Source organism: Canis lupus, chromosome 5 (assembly GCF_011100685.1).
Source record: "Canis lupus familiaris isolate Mischka breed German Shepherd chromosome 5, alternate assembly UU_Cfam_GSD_1.0, whole genome shotgun sequence".
NCBI classification, from domain to species: Eukaryota; Metazoa; Chordata; class Mammalia; order Carnivora; family Canidae; genus Canis; species Canis lupus.
Genome location: NC_049226.1, coordinates 16,289,712 through 16,313,937, shown reverse-complemented (window position 1 = coordinate 16,313,937; position 24,226 = coordinate 16,289,712). Strand labels below are relative to the sequence as shown.

The 24,226-nt window shown below is 46.8% G+C and overlaps 1 protein-coding gene across 10 annotated transcripts in view; it reads left to right on the top strand.

The window, feature by feature from the left end:
- Window positions 1-24,226, top strand: part of CEP164 (centrosomal protein 164) — a 63,473-nt gene that overhangs the window by 1,344 nt on the left and 37,903 nt on the right. For 7 of the 10 annotated variants that reach the window (XM_038536020.1, XM_038536024.1, XM_038536023.1 and 4 more), the window contains exons 2-6: window positions 4,413-4,532; window positions 10,355-10,466; window positions 16,793-16,997; window positions 19,261-20,922; window positions 23,981-24,136. In XM_038536020.1, the coding sequence (XP_038391948.1) occupies window positions 4,451-4,532; window positions 10,355-10,466; window positions 16,793-16,997; window positions 19,261-20,922; window positions 23,981-24,136 (2,217 nt within the window). In that variant the 5' untranslated portion in view covers window positions 4,413-4,450. The remainder of the gene's footprint in view (window positions 1-4,412; window positions 4,533-10,354; window positions 10,467-16,792; window positions 16,998-19,260; window positions 20,923-23,980; window positions 24,137-24,226) is intronic. The other 3 variants (XM_038536026.1, XM_038536025.1, XM_038536027.1) reach the window with 2 other exon arrangements.

The window sequence follows — 24,226 nt, the reverse complement described above, 5'->3', positions numbered from 1 at the left end:
AGTGTGCTCCTTGCTTCCGCTATAGATCTCTCTCCTCCCGTTGGCCCTTGCATTCTGGTGCCAGAGTGGTTAAGAGCTCAGGCTTTGGGGTCAGAGAGACATGGGGGTGGCGTGCATGTTATGCTATGCCCTTTTGCTACCTGCAAAGCCTTGGGCAACTTATTCTTTTTTATTTAAACTGGCTGAGCCTCGCTTGTTTGAAAATTAGGGAAAATATGCTGTATTTTATTAAAGATTTTATTTATTCATAGAGACACACAGAGAGAGAGAGAGGCAGAGACACAGGCAGAAGGAGAAGCAGGCACCATGTAGAGAGCCTGACGTGGGACTCGATCCAGGGTCTCCAGGATCACGCCCTGGGCTGCAGGCAGCGCTAAACCGCTGCGCCACCCAGGCTGCCCGGAAAATACGTTTTAATATTAATTTATTTGAGAGAGAGAGACAGAGAGAGTGAGCATGAGCATACAAGCAGGGGGTAGGAACAGAGGGAAAGGGAGAAGCAGACTGCCCACTGGGCAGGGAGCCTGGTGCCAGACTCAACCCCAGGACTTTGAGGTCATGACCTGGCTTAACCGACTAAGCCACCTTGGCGCCCCTGGGAAAATGTTTTCTACTTCTTTAAGAGGATGAGGTGAGATGATGTATATGCAGCATTAATCCTGTTCCTGGAACATAGGAAGTGTTCAGTGAATATAAGCTTTTGGTGTCAAAATGAATTCTCTGTACCCATGGTGTTCTTCTGCCTTTTTGCCTTTGTGCATGCTGTTTCTTCTGCCTTCTATTCCCCTACTCCCTTTTCCTGGTGAGCCCCTACTTATTCTTAAAGAGCCATCTCATTGGTCCTCTATCCTGTGATGCTTTTCCTCATCTTCCAAAACAAGATTAGTGGTCCTTACCTTATTAGTTTCCCATTGTAGCTCCTGTTACTTCCCTTAATGTGCTTCTTACATTCTACAACCATGTCTTTGTATGTTTGGCTTCTCAGCGAGGCTCATCTGGCGTTCAGGGCCATATGTAATCAGACTTGTAGCCCTAACAGCACAGCCAACCCATGGTAGGTGTTCAGTAAGTGGTCACTCTGTTGGAATGGCCTTCCCTTCCAATTCCCTGGTATTAGATCTGTCCTCTGAACAACATAGAATGGGCCTTTCAAATATGTAAATAGTAATAACAACAGCTCACATTTATTGAGATCTTACTATATTTTTTTTCTTTTTTTTTAAATTTATGATAGTCACAGAGAGAGAGAGAGGCAGAGACACAGGCAGAGGGAGAAGCAGGCTCCATGCACCGGGAGCCCGATGTGGGATTCGATCCCGGGTCTCCAGGATCGCGCCCTGGGCCAAAGGCAGGCGCTAAACCGCTGCGCCACCCAGGGATCCCCGAGATCTTACTATGTTTTAAGTATTTTACATGTATTGAATAATTTGTTTTTATTTTTATTTTTTAAAGATTTATTTATTTTTTTTTTAGAGAGAGAGAGCATATGCGCCCAAGAGCAAGTGCGAGCAGGCTAGGAGCAGAGAGAGAGAGGGAGAGAAAGAGAGAATCTCAAGCTGACTCCCTGCTGAGCCTGTGGGGCTTGATCTCATGACATTGAGATCATGACCTGAGCCAAAATCAAGAGTCAATTGAGTCAATTACTGAGCTACCCAGGCGCCCCCATGTGTTGAATAATTTGATTCTCACACTCCTTGGGGATAGACCTTGTTATTTCCGTTTTACAGATGAGAAAACTGAGGCAGCTTCCCCTGCTGGTAGGTGGCAGAACTGGGATTCAAAGCCAACAATGTTCCCAGACTTGCACTTAATCACCACTGTATAATTACCTCTCCTATCTCCTGCCTTCTCCCCAGTGCCTTCGCCAGTAAGTCTTTGCTTTTCTCTGCACTTTCTTCATAATTGTTCAAGCAGAGTGGGAGAAATAAAAACACAGGGAACTCTCATGCACGCGGTGTGCATGTGTGCTCTGTTAGCACACAGCTGTTTTTACTCATCGCATCTCTACTGCCGGCAAAAAGTAAACTCAGTAGGTGCTCAATAAATATTTCTCAAATGAATAAATGATCTCTAGTAGCCATTAAACACATATGACTTCCCTTCTCACCATCTTCCTCAGTCCTACCACTTCCTGTCCTTTTGGTCCTTCCCTTACTACCCTCATCTTTTCTTAAACCAAGCAAGGCAGAGAAAGGAGGTAAAATATAGCCCACCACATCTTAGTTTTTTTTTTTTTTTTTTCTGGCAGAAGACATCTAATATTGGAATGATCCATGAATTTAGATTTTCCAGCTTCTTCTTGACTTTTAAATATAGCTAATTAGGCATTCTGTTGCAAAGAGATTTCACCTGCCCCGTGCTTTCTGGAGTTGGATATGTCTAGGGATAGGTCACATCTCTCAAATGCGGGATTTCTCAAATGCTCTGAGATGGTTGATACAATGCCTTGTGATAAGTCACTCCCCTGTTGGATTGAATAATGGTTAGCCTGATGTCGCCGGGGATTCTTTCTCTTTTCTTCTCCCTCTCCTCCCTAACTCAGAGAATTCAAGATTCTTGTGGCTCCTTAAGATGCATCAACTGTCCTGGTACCTTTCTGCTTTGCTTTTTTCAGTCAGGGGCCCCACTTACCTCTGACTGTGTGTGCAGAGGGAATAGTACTTTCTCGAGGTGTTACAGGTTCTTAGGATAGGGAGCAGACCCCCACTTGGATCTATGTACTGTAGAGTAGAATGCTTCTTCCATTAGCCGGTCTTCCTAAGGCACAACGTTCCTGTATGGAGGTGTCGTGCTGGCAATGAGAGGGAGCAGAGCCTGACTCCCTTGGCTCCAGTGGGTTGGTAGAGGGAGTCATCTCTGGTGAGTCCTAAGGCAAGATACCTTCCTTGCCCATCTGGGGACTGTCAGGGTACTGAGAGGGCTGCAGGAACGGTCCTCATATATCCTGTTTATCAGGGGTCCCTCTCTGGGGGGTCTTGGAACAGATTCAGAACCACCAGATCCAGCCATTTCCTGAGTACTCATTACAGGCCGCACCCTGACCTTCTCTGGGATGACAGGGTCTTTCTACCCACTTCTCCTGCTGTAAGGGGGCTGTGCTGTGCCTGCTGCTCCAGGTGGGACAGTGCAGCTTCTGAAGAGGTCAGGCCCTGCTTTCCTAGACTCCTATTGGTCACACCAGGCTGGCAGCACCTGCTCAGTCGGGGGACGCACTCCTTTACTCGGATGCCCCTTTTCTCTGTGACTTGTCTCTGCATCATTCGGGAGCCTCAGGGCGGGAGCTCCAGGGGGGAGAGTTGTGACCCGGGATCCAGAGGTAGTTACAGGGGGAGGGATTGGAGGAGTGGCTCTTGTCAGTTGAAGAATCTGATGCTGTCCCATCCCTGGAGCTACAAACCTCTGTTTCAGGTGGGACCCCCCCCCACCCCCCTTCCTGGTCCTGTGAAAGCTGCCATCCCAGCAGCTGCCCCTGCCTTCTCTCTGCTTCTGCCCTACTTTAGGCCTTCATCGTCTTTCCCCGGGAGGGCAGCCTCCTCAGTGGTCCTCCTGACACGGGTCCGTTCCCCCGGTCCTGCCATGCCACTCCTGCCAGAGTTCTCATCCTAAAAAAAGGCCACTCTGTGCCACTTCTTTCAGCGAAGCCCTCAGTGGCTCCCCTGTGCCACAGGGGAGAGTCGCCTGGTCGCCACGGCTCTCGGTGACCTGGCTTTCCAGCCCAGCCCCTGCCACACATGCCGCCGCCCAGTGTTCCAGAACACCTCGTCTGCACCCGACATCCCCTTGCCTAGAATACCTCTCTCCACTAACACGACTCTTGTCTGCCCTTGGTGTCAGCTCCCTGAGAAGCCTGCCTTCTGCCCTTCAGTGGGAATGTTCCTTCTCTCAGTGCTGCCGCAGCAGGATGGTTTTCCCCCTTCCCCTGTTGAAGTTGTGTGTGCTAGTCACTAGATCGGCAGCTCCCTGAGGGCATAGTTGAGTGCAAATACGGATGTGTGTTGGGACAGTGTGACTGCACTGGGATGTGTTGATGTATGGGTGTGTGTGTGTGTGTGTGTACACGCACCACTAATTCCTTTGTTGTCTCACTAGGGTTTTCTAGCTGGGGCCCCTATACTATGATTGATTGCTCCTGGGTTGGGGAGTCAAACTCTTGAGGGGGCTGGGTTTCCAGAACTTTTGTGGCCCAGTGAGTGTTCAGCAAGCCTTTGGGAAGTGTGTCTCAGTGAACTTTCCCAAGTGCAGAGCCTAGAAGGTCTGAGTTCTGAGCTGTTGGTCCCACTCTTCACTATACCTGGAGTCTGGAAAATCCCTGGCTAAGCTGGCTCTCAGGGTCTGGTCTCACCCAGGTGCTCCGTGACCCAGCTGCAGGTTTTCCCCTGTTATGCTGGGTCACTGATTTTCTCTTTGGGTAGGGGTCTTTGGGACCTAGGTGTTCGAGCCCAGACCAATCATGGCCGGAAGACCCGTCCGCATCGGCGACCAGCTGATTCTGGAGGAAGATTATGACGAGACCTATATCCCTAGTGAGCAAGGTAAGAGGCCTGGGGTGCAATGTAATAGTTCTCTGAGGGCAGGAATGATCTGTGATTGACTTTTATCCTTCCAATACAAAGTATGCTGCCTTTGCAGGGCTGCTCCGTATATTTGGTTAGATCAGAGGTTGGAATACGATAGTCCATGGGCCTAACCTGTGCTGTTGCCTTCTTGTAAATAAGGTTTTACCATAAAATAGCCATGCTTATTTGTAGATATATTGTCTGTGGCTGCTTTCATGGCACAAGGGAAGTACTGAGCAGTTGTGACAAACAGTATCACCCACAAAGCCTAAAATATTTGCTCTTTGGCCCTTTACAAAAAAAAAAGTTTGCTGAACTTGGGTTGGATCAATGGTTAATTTAACTTTTTAGAAAAGGTTTTATTTCTTTCTTTGACAGAGAGAGAAAGCCAGAGAGCACAAGCAGGGAGGTGGCAGGGGTGGGGGGACAGTAGAGGGAGAGGGAGAAGCAGACTCCTCACTGAACAGGAAGCCCAACGTGGGGCTCGATCCCAGGACCTTGGGATCATGACCTGAGACAGTCGCTTAACCACTGAGCTACCGAGGCATCCCCAATGGTTAATTTTAAATGATAATATAGGGGCGCCTGGTTGACTCAGTAGAGCATGTGACTCTTGATCTTGGGGTCATGAATTGGAGCCCCATGTTGGGCGTAGAGATTACTTAAAAATAAAATCTTTTTTTTTTTTTTTTAAGATTTCATTTATTTATTCATGAGAGACACACACAGAGAGATAGAGAGGCAGAGAGATAGGCAGAGGAAAAAGCAGGCTCCACACAGGTTGCCTGATGTGGGACTCGATCCTGGATCTCCAGGATCATGACCTGGGCTGAAGGCAGGCACCAAACCGCTGAGCCACCCAGGCGTCCCTAAAAATAAAATCTTAAAAAATAAGTAAATAAATAAATATTTTTAAAAAGAAGTCCATCTTTTAAAAAAAAAAATGAAAACATAGGAGGGGATACCATGATAAACAGTGTGTCCTGAGGCCAGGAGTGACTCAATTTCTTAAGAAAAAAACTAAAGCAGTGTTTTTGTTTTGAAACAGTAATATGGTAATAGTATTTACTGAGTGCTCCTATGTGCCTGGCTCTGTGCTCAGTTTACATCAATTTCCTTCTTTTTTTTTTTGAACTTACTGAGTGATATCTATACCTGACATGGGGCTTGAACCCTGGGATCAGGAGTGGCTTGCTCTTCCAGCTGAACCAGCCAGGTGCCCCATGTGTATTTCCTTTTCAGCCCCCGCAGTAGCTCCATGTGTTGAGTGCTGTTACCATTCCCATTTTACAGATGAGGGACCGAGGCACAGAGAACTAACTTCCCCCCAGTCACAGATCTGCTGAGCTGTGTAGCCAGACCTGCAGCCATGCAGCCAGGCATCCTCACAAAAGGGCCTGCCCTGGAAGCGTTGTGCTACTCTGGGGGATGGAGAGGCCTCTGAACTTCTCAGGCTCTGGAGCCCTGGGCACACCATTCAGGCGACTTGCAGGCCTGCTAGAGATGGCGGGGGGAGGTCTTGCACTCCCAAGAGCCCGTGGATCCCACATAAACCCTGGACTCTGCACACTGCATGGGATTTTGATTTGTTTGCCATGTGGAAGGTTTTCATTTTTGCCTTAAATGTATCATCAGTCCATTCTCCTGTGGCCTCAGCGTTTTGTGTTGTGGTCAGAAAAGTGTTCCCTACTGCAAGGACACACACTTCTCTCACTTGTTCCTCTGGGTTTGTCCCCATGCCGATCATGATCACGGCTACCCCGGCCTCCCCCTGCTGCCACCTACATGTTACCCTACATGTAGGGTGCCACCTACATGTTACCCTGGACTGTTCACACGCCGGCACCACACTCTTCCTTACTGAGGCTCCAGCAGGACTGAAGTGCCCTCGTGGCTCCTCCTCCCCACACACTTTCCTTGCTTATCTTGTTCGTCTTATCTCCCCTTGAACTTTAGAATCACCTTGTCCGGTTCTGGGAAGGGCTCTATATGGGAGAACTGTTGGTATTTTGGAGAACATTGTGTTCAATTTATGAATGAACCTAGAGAGAATTGACATCTTCCCAAAGTTTCGCCTTCCTACCTAAGAAGGTGCTGTTCCTTCCCATTTGTGTCTTGTTTGTGTTTTTTAGGAGTGACTTAAAGTTTTCTTCATGTAGGTTTTATAGATTTCTTGCTCAGCATGTTTCCTAAATATTCTTTCTTTTTTGTTTGCTCTTGTGAATGGAGACCTAAGGATGTTCTGAGGGTGTTTATGAAAACTTCCTTCTGCTCAGTCCCAAGTTTAGACAGTCTAGGCTCAAGACACCATTTCTCTTCCTGGGCTGTCAGTGGCTTCCTGATTAGCCTCCTTATTTGTGTCATACCCTTCGCAGCATGTGCTCCACCTTGTACCACACTGTTCTTCTTATAGTGTAAAGCAGATCAGATCAGGGCTCTGCTTTTAGTAATATTCTATTATACTTAGCATAACACCTTTAGTGGGGTATGCGAGACTCTGCATGACCCTACCTTGCCACCTGGGGTGGCTCACCTTGGTGCCACTCTCTTGCTCACCCTGCCAGTCACATGGCCCTTCTGACAGTTCCTAGATGGGCTGAGCTGTTGCTTGCCACAGGCCCTTTGTACCTGCTCTTTCTGACCGAGTACTCTGCATGGCTAGCTCCCTTGTTTCCTACAGGTTTTAGTTGTTTTCCATTCTGAGAGGTTTCCCTTGACCCTTCCTAAGGAGAGCCACCTCCACCTTGACTTTCTATATCTCAGACCTCATTTACTTCCTTCCCTTTATCAGAAGCTTTAATTCTTTGTATATTTATCTGTTTACTTCTTTTTTTTTTTTTAAAGATTTTATTTATTTATTCATGAGCAACACAGCAGAGAGCAGAGAGAGAAAGAGGCAGAGACCCAGGCAGAGGGAGAAGCAGGCTCCATGTAGGGAGCCTGACGTGGGACTCGATCCCAGGTCTCCAGGATCAGGCCCTGGGCTAAAGGCGGCGCTAAACCCCTGAGCCACCCCGGCTGCCCTGTTTACTTCTTTATTGGTGGTTTCTTCTGCTAGAATATAGACTCCATAAGGGCAGAGACCATTTCTTTTATTCATAGCACATAGGAAGCATTCAAAAAAATATTTGCGAAAAAAAAACCCAAAAAATATTTGCGAGATCAGTGAATAAGTCAGTCTCTGGCTAACCCAGTTCAAGCTGGTCCTTTGAAAAAGGGCTTTTTCTCCCCCACATGTGTCAACCTTTACATTTTGCACTGGTGACCCAAACTGGTGATGTCTTTTTGGCTTGGGCTCTTATCAGCGGAAGCATCGATGCCCCTGGGGTATTTATCATTCCTGGGGGCTCTGGTAAAATATTCCAGTGGTTAGCTCATCTCTTTTTTTCCTGTAGGTGAGAGAGCTCTGAGCTCAGTACCTTCTATCTCCCCTGTTCTCCAGATCTCTGGTGAAAGAACTTTCTAAATGCTTTCCAAAAAAAAATATAACCAAGTCCATAAAATTTAGCATAATTGGAAAAGAAACAACTGCCTTCATGGAAGAGAGGATTCAGAGTGCAGAACAAGGCTGCTCCAGTATCATCCCACTTTCTCAGCTCAGATAACTCCCTGGCCCTGTGCAGAATAAGTCACTGCTCCCATGGCACACAGTGCACCACTCCATTAAAACATGTATCCCCCAAACCACACACACACACACAAAAAAGCATGTATCCCATGGTTTAGACTCTGTTCATGTCGTTGGTAAGGCCCTCAAGGGGCTTAGTCTTCTCCAGTTGTTTAGTCCATGCTAGCTGGTTGAGTGACGAGGAACTTTTGCTCTAAGATTTTGAAAATCTTGGGAGAGCTTGTGTCCCAGTAAGGCTGCCCTCATTCAGGATGGTTCTGGCTATGGCTGCTGGGCTTCTTTCCCAGGCCCTTGCCATGCTGATGTCTTGGTCTTATATTTTTGCCTTTGTTATACTTGGCTTTAGATTACATTCTTGGAGTATGGCAATAGCATACCTTGATTGAGGTGTACCATTTGTAATTTAAGAATACAGAATTATGTATGTTTATTATTTATATTTAGAGACTTAACACCTGTTCACTTAAGAAAATTTAGAAAGTAAAGGTGAAAGTAGAAAAGAAGTTGTCTAGGAAGAAAGTCTGCTTTTCTTTTACTCTTACAGTCAAAATACTGGCACCAGGTGTGTGGGTTTTTTTTCCTGACTCCAGCTGCATGTCCTACAATTTGGTTCAGTTCTGATACTGTCCTCCTGGAGAGAGCATCAGATCCAGAGGTTAAGGCTCAGTCACACAAGACTGGCCCTACCTCAGACATCTGTTGCAAGTCCCAGGCTGTCCCTGGTACATTTTTTTTTTTTTTTAAGATTTTATTTATTTATTTGGGAGAGAGAGAGAGAGAGAGAGAGAACTAGCAGTGGGAAGGGGCAAGGGAAGACAGGGAGAAGCAGACTCCTCACTGAGCAGGGAGCCTGACATGGGGCTTGATTCCAGGACCTGGAGATCATAACTTGAGGCGAAGGCAGATGCTTACCGTCTGAGCCCCCCAGGCACCCCTGTCCCTGGTACTTCTGGCCAAGAAGCTATACACCAGAGTCCCATGCCTCCCTCCTTGGGTTCGATAATTTGCTAGAACAGGTCAAACAACTCAACAGGCCAAAAACTGTTTTTACCAGTTTATTATATGATGAAGGATATTATAAAGAACACAGATGAGTAGCCAGATGAAGAGATCCGTAGGGTGAGGTCGGACAGGGTCCCAAGAGCAGGAGCTTCTGTCTCTGTGGCGTCGGAATGCACTATCCCCCTGGCACATGGTTGAGTTCACCAACGCAGAAGCTCTCTGAGATGCCAGAGTTTAGGGATTTTTCTGGAGGCTTCTTCACCAAGTCATAATCATTTATGGAACTCCTTTTTCAGCTCCCTCTCCAGAGAATGGAGGTGAGGCTGAAAGTTCTAAGCTGCTGCTGCTTGGTTTTTTTTTTTTTTTTTTAAGATTTTATTTATTTATTTGAAAAAAAAAGAGTGAGCGAGCATGAGCAGGGGCAAAGGGAGAGGGAGAAGTCAGCTCTCTGCTGAGCAGGGAACCTGATGTGGGGCTCAATCCCAGGACCCAGAGATATGACCTGAGTCGAAGGTATATGCTTAACTGACTGAGCCACCCCTCCACCCTCTCCTGCCCCACCCTTTTTAAAGGTTTTATTTTATTATTACTAAAAAAAAAAAAAGATTTTATTTATTTATTCATGAGAGACACACAGAGAGGCAGAGACATAGGTAGAGGGAGAAGCAGGCTCCCTCTGGGGAGCCCAATGTAGGACTAGATAGTTCCCAGGGCCCTGGGATCACTACCTGATCCAAACGCAGATACTCAACCACGGAGCCACCCAGGCGTCCCAAGATTTTATTTTTAAGTAATCTCTACACCCAATGGGGGCTTGAACTCACTACCCCAAGATCAAGAGTTGCATACTCTACCAGCTGAGCCAGCCAGACACCACTGAAGGTTCCAATCATGGCTCTGTCTTTCTGGTGACCAACCCCCAGAGTCCACCAGAGCGCACCAGAGGCACCTCGTTGGAAGAAAAAATGCTTTTGTTACACAGGAAATTCCAGGGGTTTTAGGAGCTCTGGGTGAGGAACTGGGGTTAAAGACCAAATAGTAATAGGAAGTGGGGGGAGAGACCAATGTGTATATTTCTTACTATTTCACAAGGTTGATTGTGATTTCTCTTTTTTCCATCCACATCCTCAACTTTCTTCCTTTCTCATGCTCCTGCCTCTTCTTGCAGAAATTCTTGAATTTGCCAGAGAGATTGGTATTGATCCCATCAAGGAACCAGAACTGATGTGGCTGGCGCGGGAGGGCATCGTGGCCCCGCTGCCCATGGAGTGGAAGCCCTGGTGAGTCAGCACGCACGTGGCCTACTGATGTGGCCCGTCACGTGCAGGAGAAGCCTGGCCCTCGAGGTCAGCTTTCACTTGCCACCTTTTGAAGCCTGTCCCACACAGAGCTGGGGCCAGGAGTGCGCCATCCGTCTGCCAGGCTGCCTGATGCTTTGGGCCTGAGCTGAGGCCAACTTCCTGGTCCCTGTGAGACGTTCAGCACTTAGATCCAGGCTGCCAGGAGCTGTTGCCTTGGTCAGGTCCCGCAACACCAGCACCGGGGAGGTGTCATTGTTACTCTTTGCAGACTGCTATTGAGAGTGACAATATTGAGACCCCCTTTGCATGTCCATGGTCAATGCCAGTGCTAAGGAGGATTGTAGTGGGGCCACACAGATTGGCAAGGGTTTCGTCTCCCTTGGCAGCCCGTCCCTGACTTTGCATTGTCTGTTCATGAATAGGTTCACAGGTGTGGGTTCATTCATATTTCAGCTTTGCCCTGAGCGCTTCTCATTGAGAGGAGTGGACTCGCTCAGGTTGTGTCAGGGAACCAGGTGGATGCTGAGGAGCCTACCGGGGTCTCAACAGCTCTTGCCAGCCCGTCCACCTGAGGACTGCACCCTGTCCCCCCTCTGGAGATGGTGATGCGTGTTCTCCGTTCTGCACACCTGCTCTGTTATAGGCGCAGTGCGTGCTGTAAGTTTACTTCCTATCAGAGTGGGCCGTTTCTGTACGCCTGTCCTCAGCTAGGGCCCAGGGGCCTTCCAGGGTCCTCTCTTTGGCTGGCATTGTATGGTTTTGGGTGCCAGGTGTCATTATTCTGCACTTATCCATACCATTTGGTGCGTTGGCCGCACTTCAGAGTGACTGCAACTGTGGCCTTTCTCATCCCTGCTGAACGTAATCCTTTTAGCTTCTCCTCACATGGCAGGCTCCCTGTTCGCTTGATCTTTTCAGCTGTGTTTCCTTGGATCTCCTCCAGTTTCATGACATCTCTCTTATAAGAAATCCATCAGCACTGTACACGGCGTTCGGGTGCTGAGGACTCAACAGTTGTGTTTGTAGGATTGGTTCATGGGATAGTGGTTTCTGTTTTGTTTCCAGTATCCAGCCTGATACCCACGTTTGCCTTATCTATGTTTTTCAAAAGTTAGTTTATTTAATTTGAGAGAGAGAGAAAGAGAGAACAAGTAGGGGGAAGAGCAGAGGAAGGAAATCTTTAAGCAGATTCCACATCCAGGATAGAGCCTGACTCAGGGCTCGATCCTAGGATCCATGAGATCATGACCTGAGCCAAAACCCAGTTGGCTGCTTTAACTGATGGAGCCACCCAGGCACCCCGACATTTGCCTCATCCATTAACCTCTATCATCTTTGCCTTTGTTTTTAAGTTTGTACCTATCTGTGCTGTTTGGCTTTTGGATACATTTTTTTTTTAAAGTCTTTATTTTTCTTTATTCATGAGAGACACAGAGAGGCAGAGACATAGGCAGAGGGAGAAGCAGGCTCCCTGCAGGGAGTCTGATGTGGGACTGATCCTGGGACCCCAGGATCACAACCTGAACCAAAGGCAGATGCTCAACCACTGAGCCACTCAGGTGCCCCGTCTTTTACCCTTTTAATCACCTTTTAATCACTATTTACAAGAGTAAATAGTAAGAGTAATTACTATTAATTGGTGAATTCCTGGCCTTTAAAACAGACCACACCCCACAGACATGGTTTTGTTTGTTAAGCATAAGTACTTACTATATACTTGTTGCTCTTCTCTGTCAGCTTGTGGTCTACATTAGCCTTTTATCAGCTACACACTTTTCCTGTATAGATGTGCCAAAATTTTAAAAAATCCAGATTTATTTAACCACTCTTAAAATTGAAGGGTGTTTAGATCTTTTTCCAAATTGACCCTATGTGTGGGTCTGTTCTGGTTTCTCTGCTCTCTTCCATTGATCTGTTTGTCTACCTTAATTAACACCAATACTGTATATACTGTCTTGATTACCGTACCTTTATTATAAGCCTTGAAATCATTTAGGGTAAATCCTCCAACTTTGTTCTCCACTTCCAAAGTTGCATGGTAGGTCCTCTGCATTTCCATGTAGATTTTAGAATCAGCTTGTCATTTTCTACAAAAGAAAAATCCTGTTAAGATTTTGATTGGGATTACACCAAATCTATAAATCAGTTTGGGGAGGATTGACCTTTATAACTATATGGAGTCTTCCAACCCCTGAGTGGAGTCTGTCTCCATTTACTTATGTGGTTCTTTACTATATCAAAGAAATGTTTTGGAGTTTTTACTGCACATGTTTTGCCCATATTTTGTTAGAATTATTCCTAAGTAGTGGATATTTTTGACGTGTCTGTAAATGGTATATTTTAAAATTTCAATTTCCTATTGCTTGTTGCTTTTATATAGAAATAAAATTGGCTTTTGTATATTGATCTTGTAGCTGGCAACCTTGCTAAACTCATGTTTCAGTTCTTTTTAAAGATTTATTCACTTTGAGAGAGAGTGTGCTGTTGGGCGTACAGGTGAGCTGGAGGAGTTAGAAGAGGGAAAGGAGAGAAACAGACTGCCTGCTGATCAGGATCCCAAAGCGCTGGGGGTGGGGGGCAGGGCTCAATCCCAGGACCCCAAGATCATGACCTGAGCTGAAATCAAGAGTCAGATACTCAATCACCTGAGCCACCCAGGTTACCCACGTATGTTAGTTCTAATAGTTTTGTAGATTTCATAGGATATCCTACATATGTGATTACATCTTCTGCAAAAAGAGACATTTTTACCTCTTCTTTTCCAATCTGGATACCTTTTACTTTTATTTCTTTCCTTACTGCACTGACTGTCACCAATAATAGAAATGGTGACAATGGACGTTTTGTTTTGTTCCTGATCTTAAGGGATTGAGTATGATGTTAGCTGTAGGTTTTTGTAAATGTCCTTGGTCAGGGTGAGGAAGTCCCCTTCAATTCCTGGCTTGCTGAGAGTCTAAATCAGAAAGGGTTTTGGATTTTACCAAATGTTTTTTTGGATCTATTGATAGATCATGTGATTTTTTTTTTTTTTTCTATTTTGGTCTTAATATGGTGAATTGTATTGATTGATTTTCAAATGTTAAACCGGCCTTACATTCTTGGTCATAATTATATATTATCAGTTATGATTTTCTAAAATTTTGTTAAGTATCTTTGTTCTAAAGTTAAAGTTTGAAGGGGATGAGGTAGATAGGTATTTTTTGATTACTGATTTCCCATTCTCTTCACATTTTTGTTACAAGCTGAGACCTCGTTTCTGGCTCAGTAAGTGATTCTGTTTATATGAATGTTCTGGATGTTCTTGATAAGGATGTAGTCTAATTTTGGGGTATAGGGTTCTACAAATGTTCTTTATATCAAGCATGCTAGATGTGTTTATGTCTTTGTCTCTAGGCACGTTTGTCTGGTCTCACTCTGAACAACAGGTTAGTTTAGTACAGAATTGTCTGTTGACTTTGAATAGCCTTTGGCCAATATTATATACTGTTGTTATCTTCTGACTTCGGGTTTTCCTTAATAAGATATGTTTTCTTGGTTTCGTTTGTTGTTCCTTTGTGGGAAGTAAATCTTTCCTCCCTCTGATTGTTTTTATTATTTTATTTTATTTTATTTTTTAAAAGATTTTATTTATTTATTCATGAGAGACACACAGAGAGAGGCAGAGACATAGGCAGAGGGAGAAGCAGGCTCCCTGCGGGGAGCCCCAGGTGGAACTCGATCTCAGGATCTGGGATCACATCCTGAGCCAAAGGCTCAACCACTGAGCCACCCAGGCATCCCTGTTTTTCTTATTTTACTTTTATTTTTGGTATTCTGTAATTTCATTATAGCATATCAGGTATGTATTTATTTTTATTTCCTAAGTTCAGGATTTGGGGTGCTTTCTTACTTTGAAGACTCCTCTCTCTTCATTCCCCTTACCTCCCCTAATTTAATGATTGTACCAATTCCAGCAAGTTCTGTTATGTTCTTTTCAATATGTCTGTTTTTTTTTTTTGAGTTCTGTTCTGTCATTATGGATTCTACTCTTTTTATCCCTACAGTAATTTTAGATGTAGTTAATTTTAGTCTTCTTTTGATTATTCTGCTATGCCAAGTTTCCTTGTGTGCTAATGCTTCTCTTCACTGGCACTGATTTCCTTTCACGGTGAATTGTTTCCCCATGGGGTTTGTTAATTATTTATTGTGAGTTTTGTGAATCCATCTTCTGTAGAGTTATTTTCTATGTTTTATTCCTAGGTTGTTGAGTGACTTTACAGTAACTTGTGCCAAGGATTTTTCAGTGGGTTTAAGTACTAAATTTTTACATTAATTTTATGGGGTGGGACTTCCTTACCATAATTTGGACTCTATGTCTACGTGTGTCTTGGTGTTTTAATTTTTCATGAAATTTGATTTTGCCTGCCTAGACTGGGTGACATGTTTCCTCGTCCCACTAGGTTTTTCCATTCATGGGGTGAGCAGCCTTAAGGCCCAAGTGATAGACACGGGTCTCATTCCTACTTTCTTTTCCTTTTTTTTTTTAAGGTTTTATTTATTCATGAAAGAGAGAGAGAGAGAGAGAGAGAGGCAGAGACACAGTCAGAGGGAGAAGCAGGCTTCATACAGGAAACCCGACGTGGGACTTGATCCCCGGACTCCAGGATCACGCCCTGGGCCAAAGACAGATGCTCAACCGCCATCTAGGCATCCCTTGTTCCTAGTTTCCAGATGCGTGAAGGCCTAAGGCCATCTTTTGTGTCTGTCAATTGGCATTAAAACCCAGGTTTGGAGGGGCTCCATCCAGGTCAGACACCAACCTTGACCTGTCAGTTCTCACACTTACTAAACGTTTTCTTTCTGTTTCTGGCATCTGAGAATTTGGCAGTAGGTGAGGAGAGGTCCAATGTTTCCTTCAGTTTGGTTAAGCACATTGCCTGAGATTTTGTATGTGTGTCTTGAGAAAAAATTTCTAGAATTTGAATCAATGTGTTAAAAGAGGTGCAGATTTTAAATATTGTTAATCACAAATTGCTTTCCATTACAGTTTAACAGTCCCTCCAGTAATAGTACATGTGGTTGTTCATTTAAAAATATTATCATTTAAAATATTATCAACTCCCTGGAAAGGATCAAAATCAAGAAAATTGTCAATCCAAGGGCAGGAAATTATACCTGATTGTTTGAATTTGCATTTCTCAAATCTTTACATTGAGTTGAGCCGGCCATCTGTTGGCCATTTGCTTGCTTATATCCTTTGCCGTTTTGTCTGCTGGGGACTTATCTTTTTATTTTTGTTGAGAACTCTGATTTTTGTCTGTATATTAATCTTATACTACTGTTTCTACTATTTTCTCCCAGTCTCCTCTCTTTTCATTTTCTATACACTTTCTTTTATCACACTGAAATTAAACATTTTTTGTAAGGTTTTTTTTTTTTTTCCACTAAAACATACATAACATAAAATGTGCTGTTGTAACCATTTTGGGAAATATAGTTCAGCAGCATGAAGCACATTCACAGTGTTGTTCAAGTATCCCCACCACCCAGTTCCAGAACTTGTTCAGCTTCCTAAACTGAAAGTCTGTGCCCCCTCCTCTCCCTTCCCCCGAGCTTGGGGTAACCTCTGACCTACTTTCTGCCTCTGTAATTAACCTATTCTAGATTGTTATCAATGGACTCATAGTATTCATCCTTTTGTGTCTGGCTTATTTTTACTTAGTATAATGTCTGTAGGGTTCATCTGTGTTGTAGCCTGTGTGAGTACCTCATTGCTTTTCAAGGTGGAATAGAATCCTAGTGTATGTTTCTGCTACATTTTGTTTATTTATCTGTTTGTCAATGTACATTTGGCCTGTTAGCACCCTTTGGCTGTTCTGATTAATGCCACTGTGAACATGGGGATACAAATATCTTCTGCAAAACCAGAGCTTTCACAATGCGTCTTTCCTCCTTACACCCTTTATAAAAATATTAAGCAAGGTCAATCCTAGAATCTATCTCCAAGATCCCACAGCATCTGTATTTATCCATCTGAAACCAAATTTATTTGTACTCCAGTCTAGCATGAATTCCCAGGAATTTTTCTTGAGAAGTCCTTCGGTATCCCAATCCTTTGTTCTAAGTTAACTCCTATCTTAGCCACACGGTACCCTTCCGTTCTGGGTTAATCCTCCCTGTGTCCTCCTGATCTTCCTTCTCTCTCCTTCTGCCCCTCTCACGCTGTTCTTCCTTCTTGTCCATCTCTCGGCCATTTCTCTGCTCTTTTTTCCCTAAGTAGCTGTGGACCTGATCAGGGACTAATGCCTGACCTCTGCTCTCCGCAGCCAGGACATCACAGGTGATATTTACTATTTCAACTTTGCCAACGGGCAGTCCATGTGGGACCATCCATGTGATGAGCATTATCGGAACTTGGTGATTCAAGAGCGGGGGAAGCTGTCAACTCCTGCAGCCATCAAGAAGAAAGACAAGAAAAAGAAAAAGGAAAAGAAAGACAAGAAGGACAAAGAGACCTCCAAAAGCCCACTGGTGAGTCCATGGATACCAGCTCCCAGAGAGGTCAGGGCTGAAACCTGAGGGGGATGTTAGGAGCCTCTAGGTGTTTCTAGCTAGAAGTTAAGGACAGCACCAATACCACGGTGATTTCTTCATAGTACGTCACCTTAGTTATGCCTGTCTTCTGGCAAATTTTCCTTTGAGCTTCTTGAAGTTTTGACTGCCCCTAAACAATTCCTTTTTTCTTCCTTGGGAAGCATATATCGTGTAGTAGGATTAGTGAGTGAAAGCGCTCTGCTGAGCATGGTGCTGCGCGGCAGTCCATCTGCCCCTCTGGAGAGTGGGGGACGGAGAACAGTTGACAGAGAACCCAGATGAGCAGAGCGTCTTTCCTTTCAGAGCCAGGCCTTCCCAGTGTGGTGCAAATTTGTAGATGTCAGATGTAGCCCTAATTCAGTTGTCAGAATGCCAGTGCCTTCCAAATCCAAAGAGGAAAGCTTTGGGCTTTATCCACTCCCGTGGATTGTCTTTTTTGCTGGTATCCTTGGCTGGTGATGCGTAATTGAAATTTGATGGCAGCGTGATCACCTTGATCTTGGGTAGCTTTTTTACTCAGGGTTGAAAGCGCTCTTTCCCCTTACTGTTTTATTTGTCCCTTCAGTGTGTCTGAACTTAAGAGATGGAATTATTGCCCTGAATGTATAGGTAGAGAAGCTAAGACTTGGAGCCATACCGACGTGAGGCCCAGGCTCTCCCCAAGTGCTTTGCTAGGGCAGGGAATCCTTCACCTGGGTTGGGGGGCATTGGGGCATGCTGGGAGGAGGAGACCCCGTGGGAATGCAGGCCAGTTGCCGGGGTGGGGGGAGGGTGTGTGTGCCAAGAACGTCTTTTCAAACCTCTCATTTGTCCAGTTGTTGTGTTTTCTCTCTATAGCGTTTCCCACCAGTGTCTAGTGCTTGTTTCTCAGTGAAGATTTCCTCCACCTTCCTTCCTTCCTTCCCAAGGCGCCAGTTCTGGCATCGGATGGTTGCTGGTGAATTTATCTTTTTCCACATTTACCAGCTCTATAGATAGTCTTCCCTCCCTCCCCCTCTCCCACTGATTACTGAGTACTCATGATCCCAAGAAACAAGATAACAAACCCATCCTTGCAGATAGAGAAAAAGAGGATGGGTAATTTGCAAATCGGTTGAATTTTCTAACATTTCGTTGAATTTTCTAACATTACATGTTTGGAAGGCCAAAGGTGGATAATGGGCTTTTCACTACTAGACTACTTTAAATAGTAACAAGTGTCTGGGCAGGCTCTGGCATGACTTAAAGGTGAGAGAGGGAAAGAAGCAAGGGTTCTAGGGTGGATGGTTGGGTGACAGAGTCCTGGACTGTGTGATCAAGAGCACAGAGCTCCCTGTTAAAAGGATTCTTTTATAGTTTCAGGAGCTGAGGATGATTGGATAGCCTTGGGCTGCCAGTCTGGATGTCAGGGCTCAGGACAGTGCCTCAGAACCGGCTTTGTCTAGAAGGCAGATCTGAGCCAGGTGGGTGACCTGGGCTCAGGTGGCTTGGAATCTCTGGAGGTGTGCATGCATAGACCAGCTGGAACTTAGCGTGAATGTTTGCAGGCTGAGGTTTATCTTTTAGGGTTTCTTCTAGACCCAATATCCTCTGACTGTGTGGACCTCTCTTGAGCAATACCATTTCGCGTTTTTGCTAGAAGACCTAGATGGAATTCCCAGAGCTTAGCTCACTGGCCATGTTTCCCCTCTCTCCCTTCTTAGTTTCTGGTGGTCTTTGGTAAGGCTTTGGATTTTATAAGATTAGCCAATCACAGAACTGAGAGCCTGATGATATCTTAGGGATGACCTGGTTGGTGATTCAGATCTTTGTTAGTAGTGAAGCCCTGTCTGCCAATTAGTTCCTTCCTCTGTGGATGTCTAGCATATCAAGGAAAAGTCAGCCTCAGGGTATAGGTCTCTGTGGTACCCTTTTTCCCACTACATGTACACTACAGTGGCCTCTGGGGTCCCATGTGGGGACTGACCTGAGGGTTCCATGAAGCAGGGGGGTAAGCCCTTGATCAAGTCCAGCCTCCTCTTTAAAGATAAGGAAACTAGGGCCCAGAAACAATGAAGCCCAAGGGAGTTTTTTAGCCTTTTTTTGTTTTCCCCTCTTGGTTTGTGTTTTACTTTAAAGGGAGGGTGGGTTTCTGTTAAGGGCTTGCCAAGGGCTGAGGTAGCAAGTATAAATTAGAAGTGCTTTGGCTTAGTTTTCTCTGCATGTTTATATACCTGTCTAGGAAACACAGCCTGAACAGGGACTTCTGCATTCTTCCTCCTTTCTCTGCCGCCCATCCCTTCTCCTAGCACCTGGGCTTGCTGATCTGGACCTAGACCAAGAGATGCAGGCTAGAAACGAGGGCTCCTTTAAGAAAGGAGAGAGCCCCTGCAAGCTGGGTGACACCCCCTGGCCTTTCATGGGCACCCTGCCCAGCAAGCTACAGCCACTCTCCAAAGGCCAAGCTTCTCAATACCACCATATCTTTGCTGACGTGGAGAAAACCTTAGGCAATGCCCTGGCCCAGTGCAGGACAGAAATGTGTGATCTGCAGGGTCTGGGGAAACCCCAGAAGCCAACAGAGAAAATCTACCTGGGGTTTTCAGACCCTGAAATAGAAGAGCTGGAGCTGAGGACCAGACAGCAGAAGCCTAGCACGCTGGGCCCTGAGAACACCAGGCCCCTCCAGAATGGGCAGGAGATGTTGGAAGGCCAGGCCTCTGTCCACTCAAAGCTTTCTGAAACCATCAGGGGCTTACAGCTAGAAGGGGAGCAGCACGGCCACCGTGTGGCCAAACGGGGCTCCACTGGCCCCAAGGGAGACAAGAGCCAGAGCCCCCTCCCCTCCTCATTCCACGAGGAGAACCCCTCCCGGTCCTCGTGTTCCTCTGACCACATGCCAGCTCCCAGGAAGAGCCAGCTGCTCTTGTTAGATAGCGGCCCAGCTGAAGATCAGAGCTGGCAGGGCGTTTCTGGGGAAGGTGGGAGTGTGGGCAGGGGGAGGAGGAGGAAAGAGTCCCCAGGACTGTGGATGAGACAGGTCTCTAAGCTTGTCAACAAGGACCCCCCTGGGAGCTGCAAGGAGACAGGACCCAGTGACCCTGAGGCTCCCAGGGCCTCAGCTAAGGATCCACCTCAGGAGTGCTTCCTAAGACCGCTGGATGTGCTGGCATTAGAGCCAGCCCAGAATGCCCCTTCAGGGAGTGCCCCTGGAGACTTCCCTGCCAGTGAGCAGAGATGCCCCCGGGGGTCTCTAGAGCCCTCTGAAGGAGACAGGAAGCCTAGTGGGTCTGAGCCCGACTTAGAGAGCAACAGTTTGTCTTCCCACCGTGGCTCTCAGATCCTGGGTGAGGTGAACAACTTCCCTTGGGACCTTCAGAGCTCTCAGGGCTCCGAGCAGGGCGTGGCTGAGTCAGGTGCCAGGCGCAGAGATCAGCGCTCCAGCCCCTTCCTAGGCCTCCAGTTGTTCCCCATGCAGAACTCTGCTGATAAGCAGTCCGAGAGTGAAGACTCCTCTGAGGGCAAGAGGTTCTATGGGCACATCCTGCAGATGGCCAAGATCTCCAGGCGGCTGGAGGGTCTGGGGCTGTCCGAGAGCATGCAGGAAACACCATGTAAAGATATCGCCGGCAGGGTCTGTTGCATGGCGGCCGAATCTTCCAGGATGTCTAGTGAGGGTGAGCACGAGGCTGTCAGAGCCATGGAGAGGGACTCCAGGTTTCTGGCGTGGGGGCTGGACGTGCTGGAGCATCCTCAGGAGATGGCTCTTGCCTCTGCTGGGCAGGAGGCCTCTCAGCAAGCCTGTTTCCAGCCAAGCAGCAGTCCCTTCAGGCAGAGGCTAGTCGAGCTGAGTTCCAGCAGAGGGCTTGCTCCAGAGCCAGGCATGCTGCAGCTTCTCAACCAGGTAGGCTTCCTAGCGAGTAGGGCCTGCAGGCCTCACTGGACTTGGCAGGGAGGGAGCAGGGTGAGCTGAGGTCTTCACTTGGCCCTCAGGCCTGCTTTCCTGTTATTTGCTCTCCCCTGATAACGGCTGATCCCTTACCTACCCAGGCTGGCTGTCTTGTGGGCTGACCTGTATTTTGTGTTTCTTGTGACTGTCACCTGCAAGGTGAGGGTATCTAGCCTTCCCTTCCCTGGAGCTGACTTAGTTCACAAGAGTGGGGTGGGGGTGGTGGGTCACAGGCTTTGCAGATGGTCAGTTTTGAGGGTGAGCAAGGTGGTACTATCCTGGTGCTCCTGCAGGATCTGGGTACTCTCCTAGGATTTGGGAAGCCTTTCCCATCAGCCAATGACAGAGGCTTCCCAAGTAGACACACTCCTCACGAGCTCTGAATTTAGCCCCTTCTTGGAATCACACAGAAGGGGAAAGCTAATACAGTCACTGGGGGGCTGAAGCCCAGAATCTCTCTACCATCCAGTGAGCTACTTCTGCTCCTTGCTTCCCGGGGTTCCCAGAAGCCACGTGACCAAACTGTGTCAGGCTTGTTTGTACCTTCACTTCCTCTGCTATGGGGATTTGCCAGCAGATCGTGCTTTCCTTGTCATTCTGATCCTCTTTGTCCCTTGTAAAGAGTCACATCAATTCATTCACAAGAAGTCAAGTTGGATCAGAGACCACAGGGGTCAATCTGAATTTCCCTAGCTATTCTTTTGCTGTCGCCCAGCTGTGTCTTTACCCAGCTGTTCCTCTGGTTTCTAATTGCTGGCGTGTCCTGGTTCTCTGTTGGCTTTAATAACTACTATAGCATGATAAATATCGGATAAGCTGCCAATGATCCTGAAAGTTTTAATTAGCCCAATGGCAGCAAGTTTATCCCCTTGGAAGGACAAGGCTACGCACAGCTTGTAGTCAGAATTAATGGCCAGCCAGAGAAGATGATCAGCTAGGAGCTGGGAATGTGTCATTTCCCTGCCAACCGCTGATTTGGTAAAGGTCTGGGAGAGCAGGGCCCCCAGCATGTCTGCCTCCCTCCCTCCCTCCAGCCCCTAGCACGTCTGCAAATTAGCCACATCAGGAGTCCATACTTTTCCATAAATACAGTGTGGGAGGAGTTTCAGTTGCCCATAGGCTGGGCCTGGTGGGAAGGGCTGAAGTCAGGAGGAAGCAGACCATTTGCTCCCATTATACCCCCAGTTTACCTTAAAGAAGCTGTAAGGTACAAAGAGGTGGCATAAAATACTGGCTTTGAGATCGCCCTGGGGTCCAGTCCCATATCTGTGCCCCTGCCCTTAGCGGCCCTGTGACTGTGGGCTGTGGTCTTGATCTCCACCATCTCCATCGGTAGAGACTGTTGCCTGGGGTTGTAAGAGCAGAATGAGAGATGGCACGGAAGAGGCTCAGCCCTGATGGTTACCTGCTCCTTTCTGCCTTCCTGCTCCTACCTGCTCCCGCTGGTCAGAATCTGCCCAATAGGGATGCCTGAGTGGCTCAGTGGCTGAGTGTCTGCTTTTGGCTCAGGTCGTGATCCTGGGGTCTTGGGACCGAGTCCTGCATTAGGCTCCTCACAGGGAGCCTGCTTCTCCCTTTGCCTATGTCTCTGCCTCTCTCTCTGTGTCTCTCATGAATAAATAAATAAAATCTTAAAAAACACCTAGTGGTTTGGGCTCTTTAGCCCAGGCTGTAGATGAGACAGACGGTGGGCTGCCTGGACGTCCTCAGCCCCACCTCCTCCAGGTCCCCTATTCTCTCTCCAGTCCCCTTGGGATTGGAGAGGAATGGTTTCGTGTTATTTTATACATTGTAAGTTTGAGGAATGAATTTTAAAGAGTTTATTGTAAATTGTCCCCAGAATATTTTCCTTGCCCCTGCTGCTCGGCCCAGACCATAGGAACGTAAATCTCTCTAAGGGCCGCTCCATGTCACTGTAGCCCTGGACCCCTCCTGTTGTAGCCCCGGACTCCTCACGTTTATTGTCTCTTTTGAACTTCCCAACAAGCCTTCTGAAGTGGCAAGGCACCCATCATCTCCGTTTTGGAGTAAACTGAGAATCCAGGGTGTCTGTGAATGAGCCAGAGTTTCACAAATTCTGACTCCCATCCTGATTTCTTTTCCCGTGCTCCCTAGCCCGCAGCCTTCATCTGGCCAGCGTGAGAACAGAACAGGGAAGCTGGTCAGTCCTCTGGGCAAGGCTCCATTCAGCTACCTTTCTTGTCAGCAGAGGAAGGGAAAGAGAGTTCTTTTGTCGTTCATGTATTTTTTTTTTAAAGATCTTACTTATGTATTTATTTGAGAGAGGGAGAGAGAGAGAGCATGAGCCAGGGAGAGGGGCTGAGGGAGAAGGAGAAGCAGGCTCCCCACTGAGCATAGAGCTGGACAAGGGGCTTGATCTGAGGATCCTGAGATCATAACATAAGCCAACACTTAACCGAGCTACCCAGGCACCCCCATGTACTTTTTTCAGAGTTGATATGTATTTTGATTAAAGTAGTACATGCCCATATTGAACAAAGTCAAATAGTACCAAAGGGCGTATAATGAAATACAGAAGGTCTCTGGTGTGTGTACCCCTCCCCAGAGGCAACTGCTTTCTTCTGGTGTGCTTCCATATTTGTAAATAATATGCTTAGACTGCTTTTTCTTGGTTCATCAGTTTTAACTTCATCTATTGAGACTTCTCATTCTGGTAGATGAGGCTTTTGTCTCTGCCCTCCCTCTGCCCCCCTACTTCCTATGTGGCTTCTGAAAGGGGAGCAGAACCCTCTGCAGCATCTGCCAGATGTGAGGGAACCATTGGCTGTGCACTAGCAGCGGAGTTAGGAGAATCAGCAAGCCTGCCTGTGATTTCTCACACAGTTGGCACAATGGTAATTTCTGGATGTTGTGTTTCATTAGCAGCCTCCGAACGGAGGTGGTTTAAATTTGAGCGGGCAGGATTTAGATGTTTTATTTTTATATCTGTCTCTGGCACTCTGAGAGCCATGTGGTTTCTTGGGTTTGTAACAAGATGTTTTGTGTTGCCCAGGTCCTGGGCTCCTCATTAGCTGCAGGCCACGTCCCTCCTGGGGGCCTGGCTCCCTTACGAGGCCTTGTGGATGTCCCAGCCTCTGCTCTTCGAGGATCTCAAAATGTGAACCTGGAGAGCTCAGTGGAGTCTGGTCAGCTCAGAGAAGTCACACTGGTAAATGGTTTCTCTTGCGGTCTGTGTATTTAGTTACTATGGGATCTACAGAGACTGTGCCATGCTAGGAACTGAGGCCCATAGATAAGA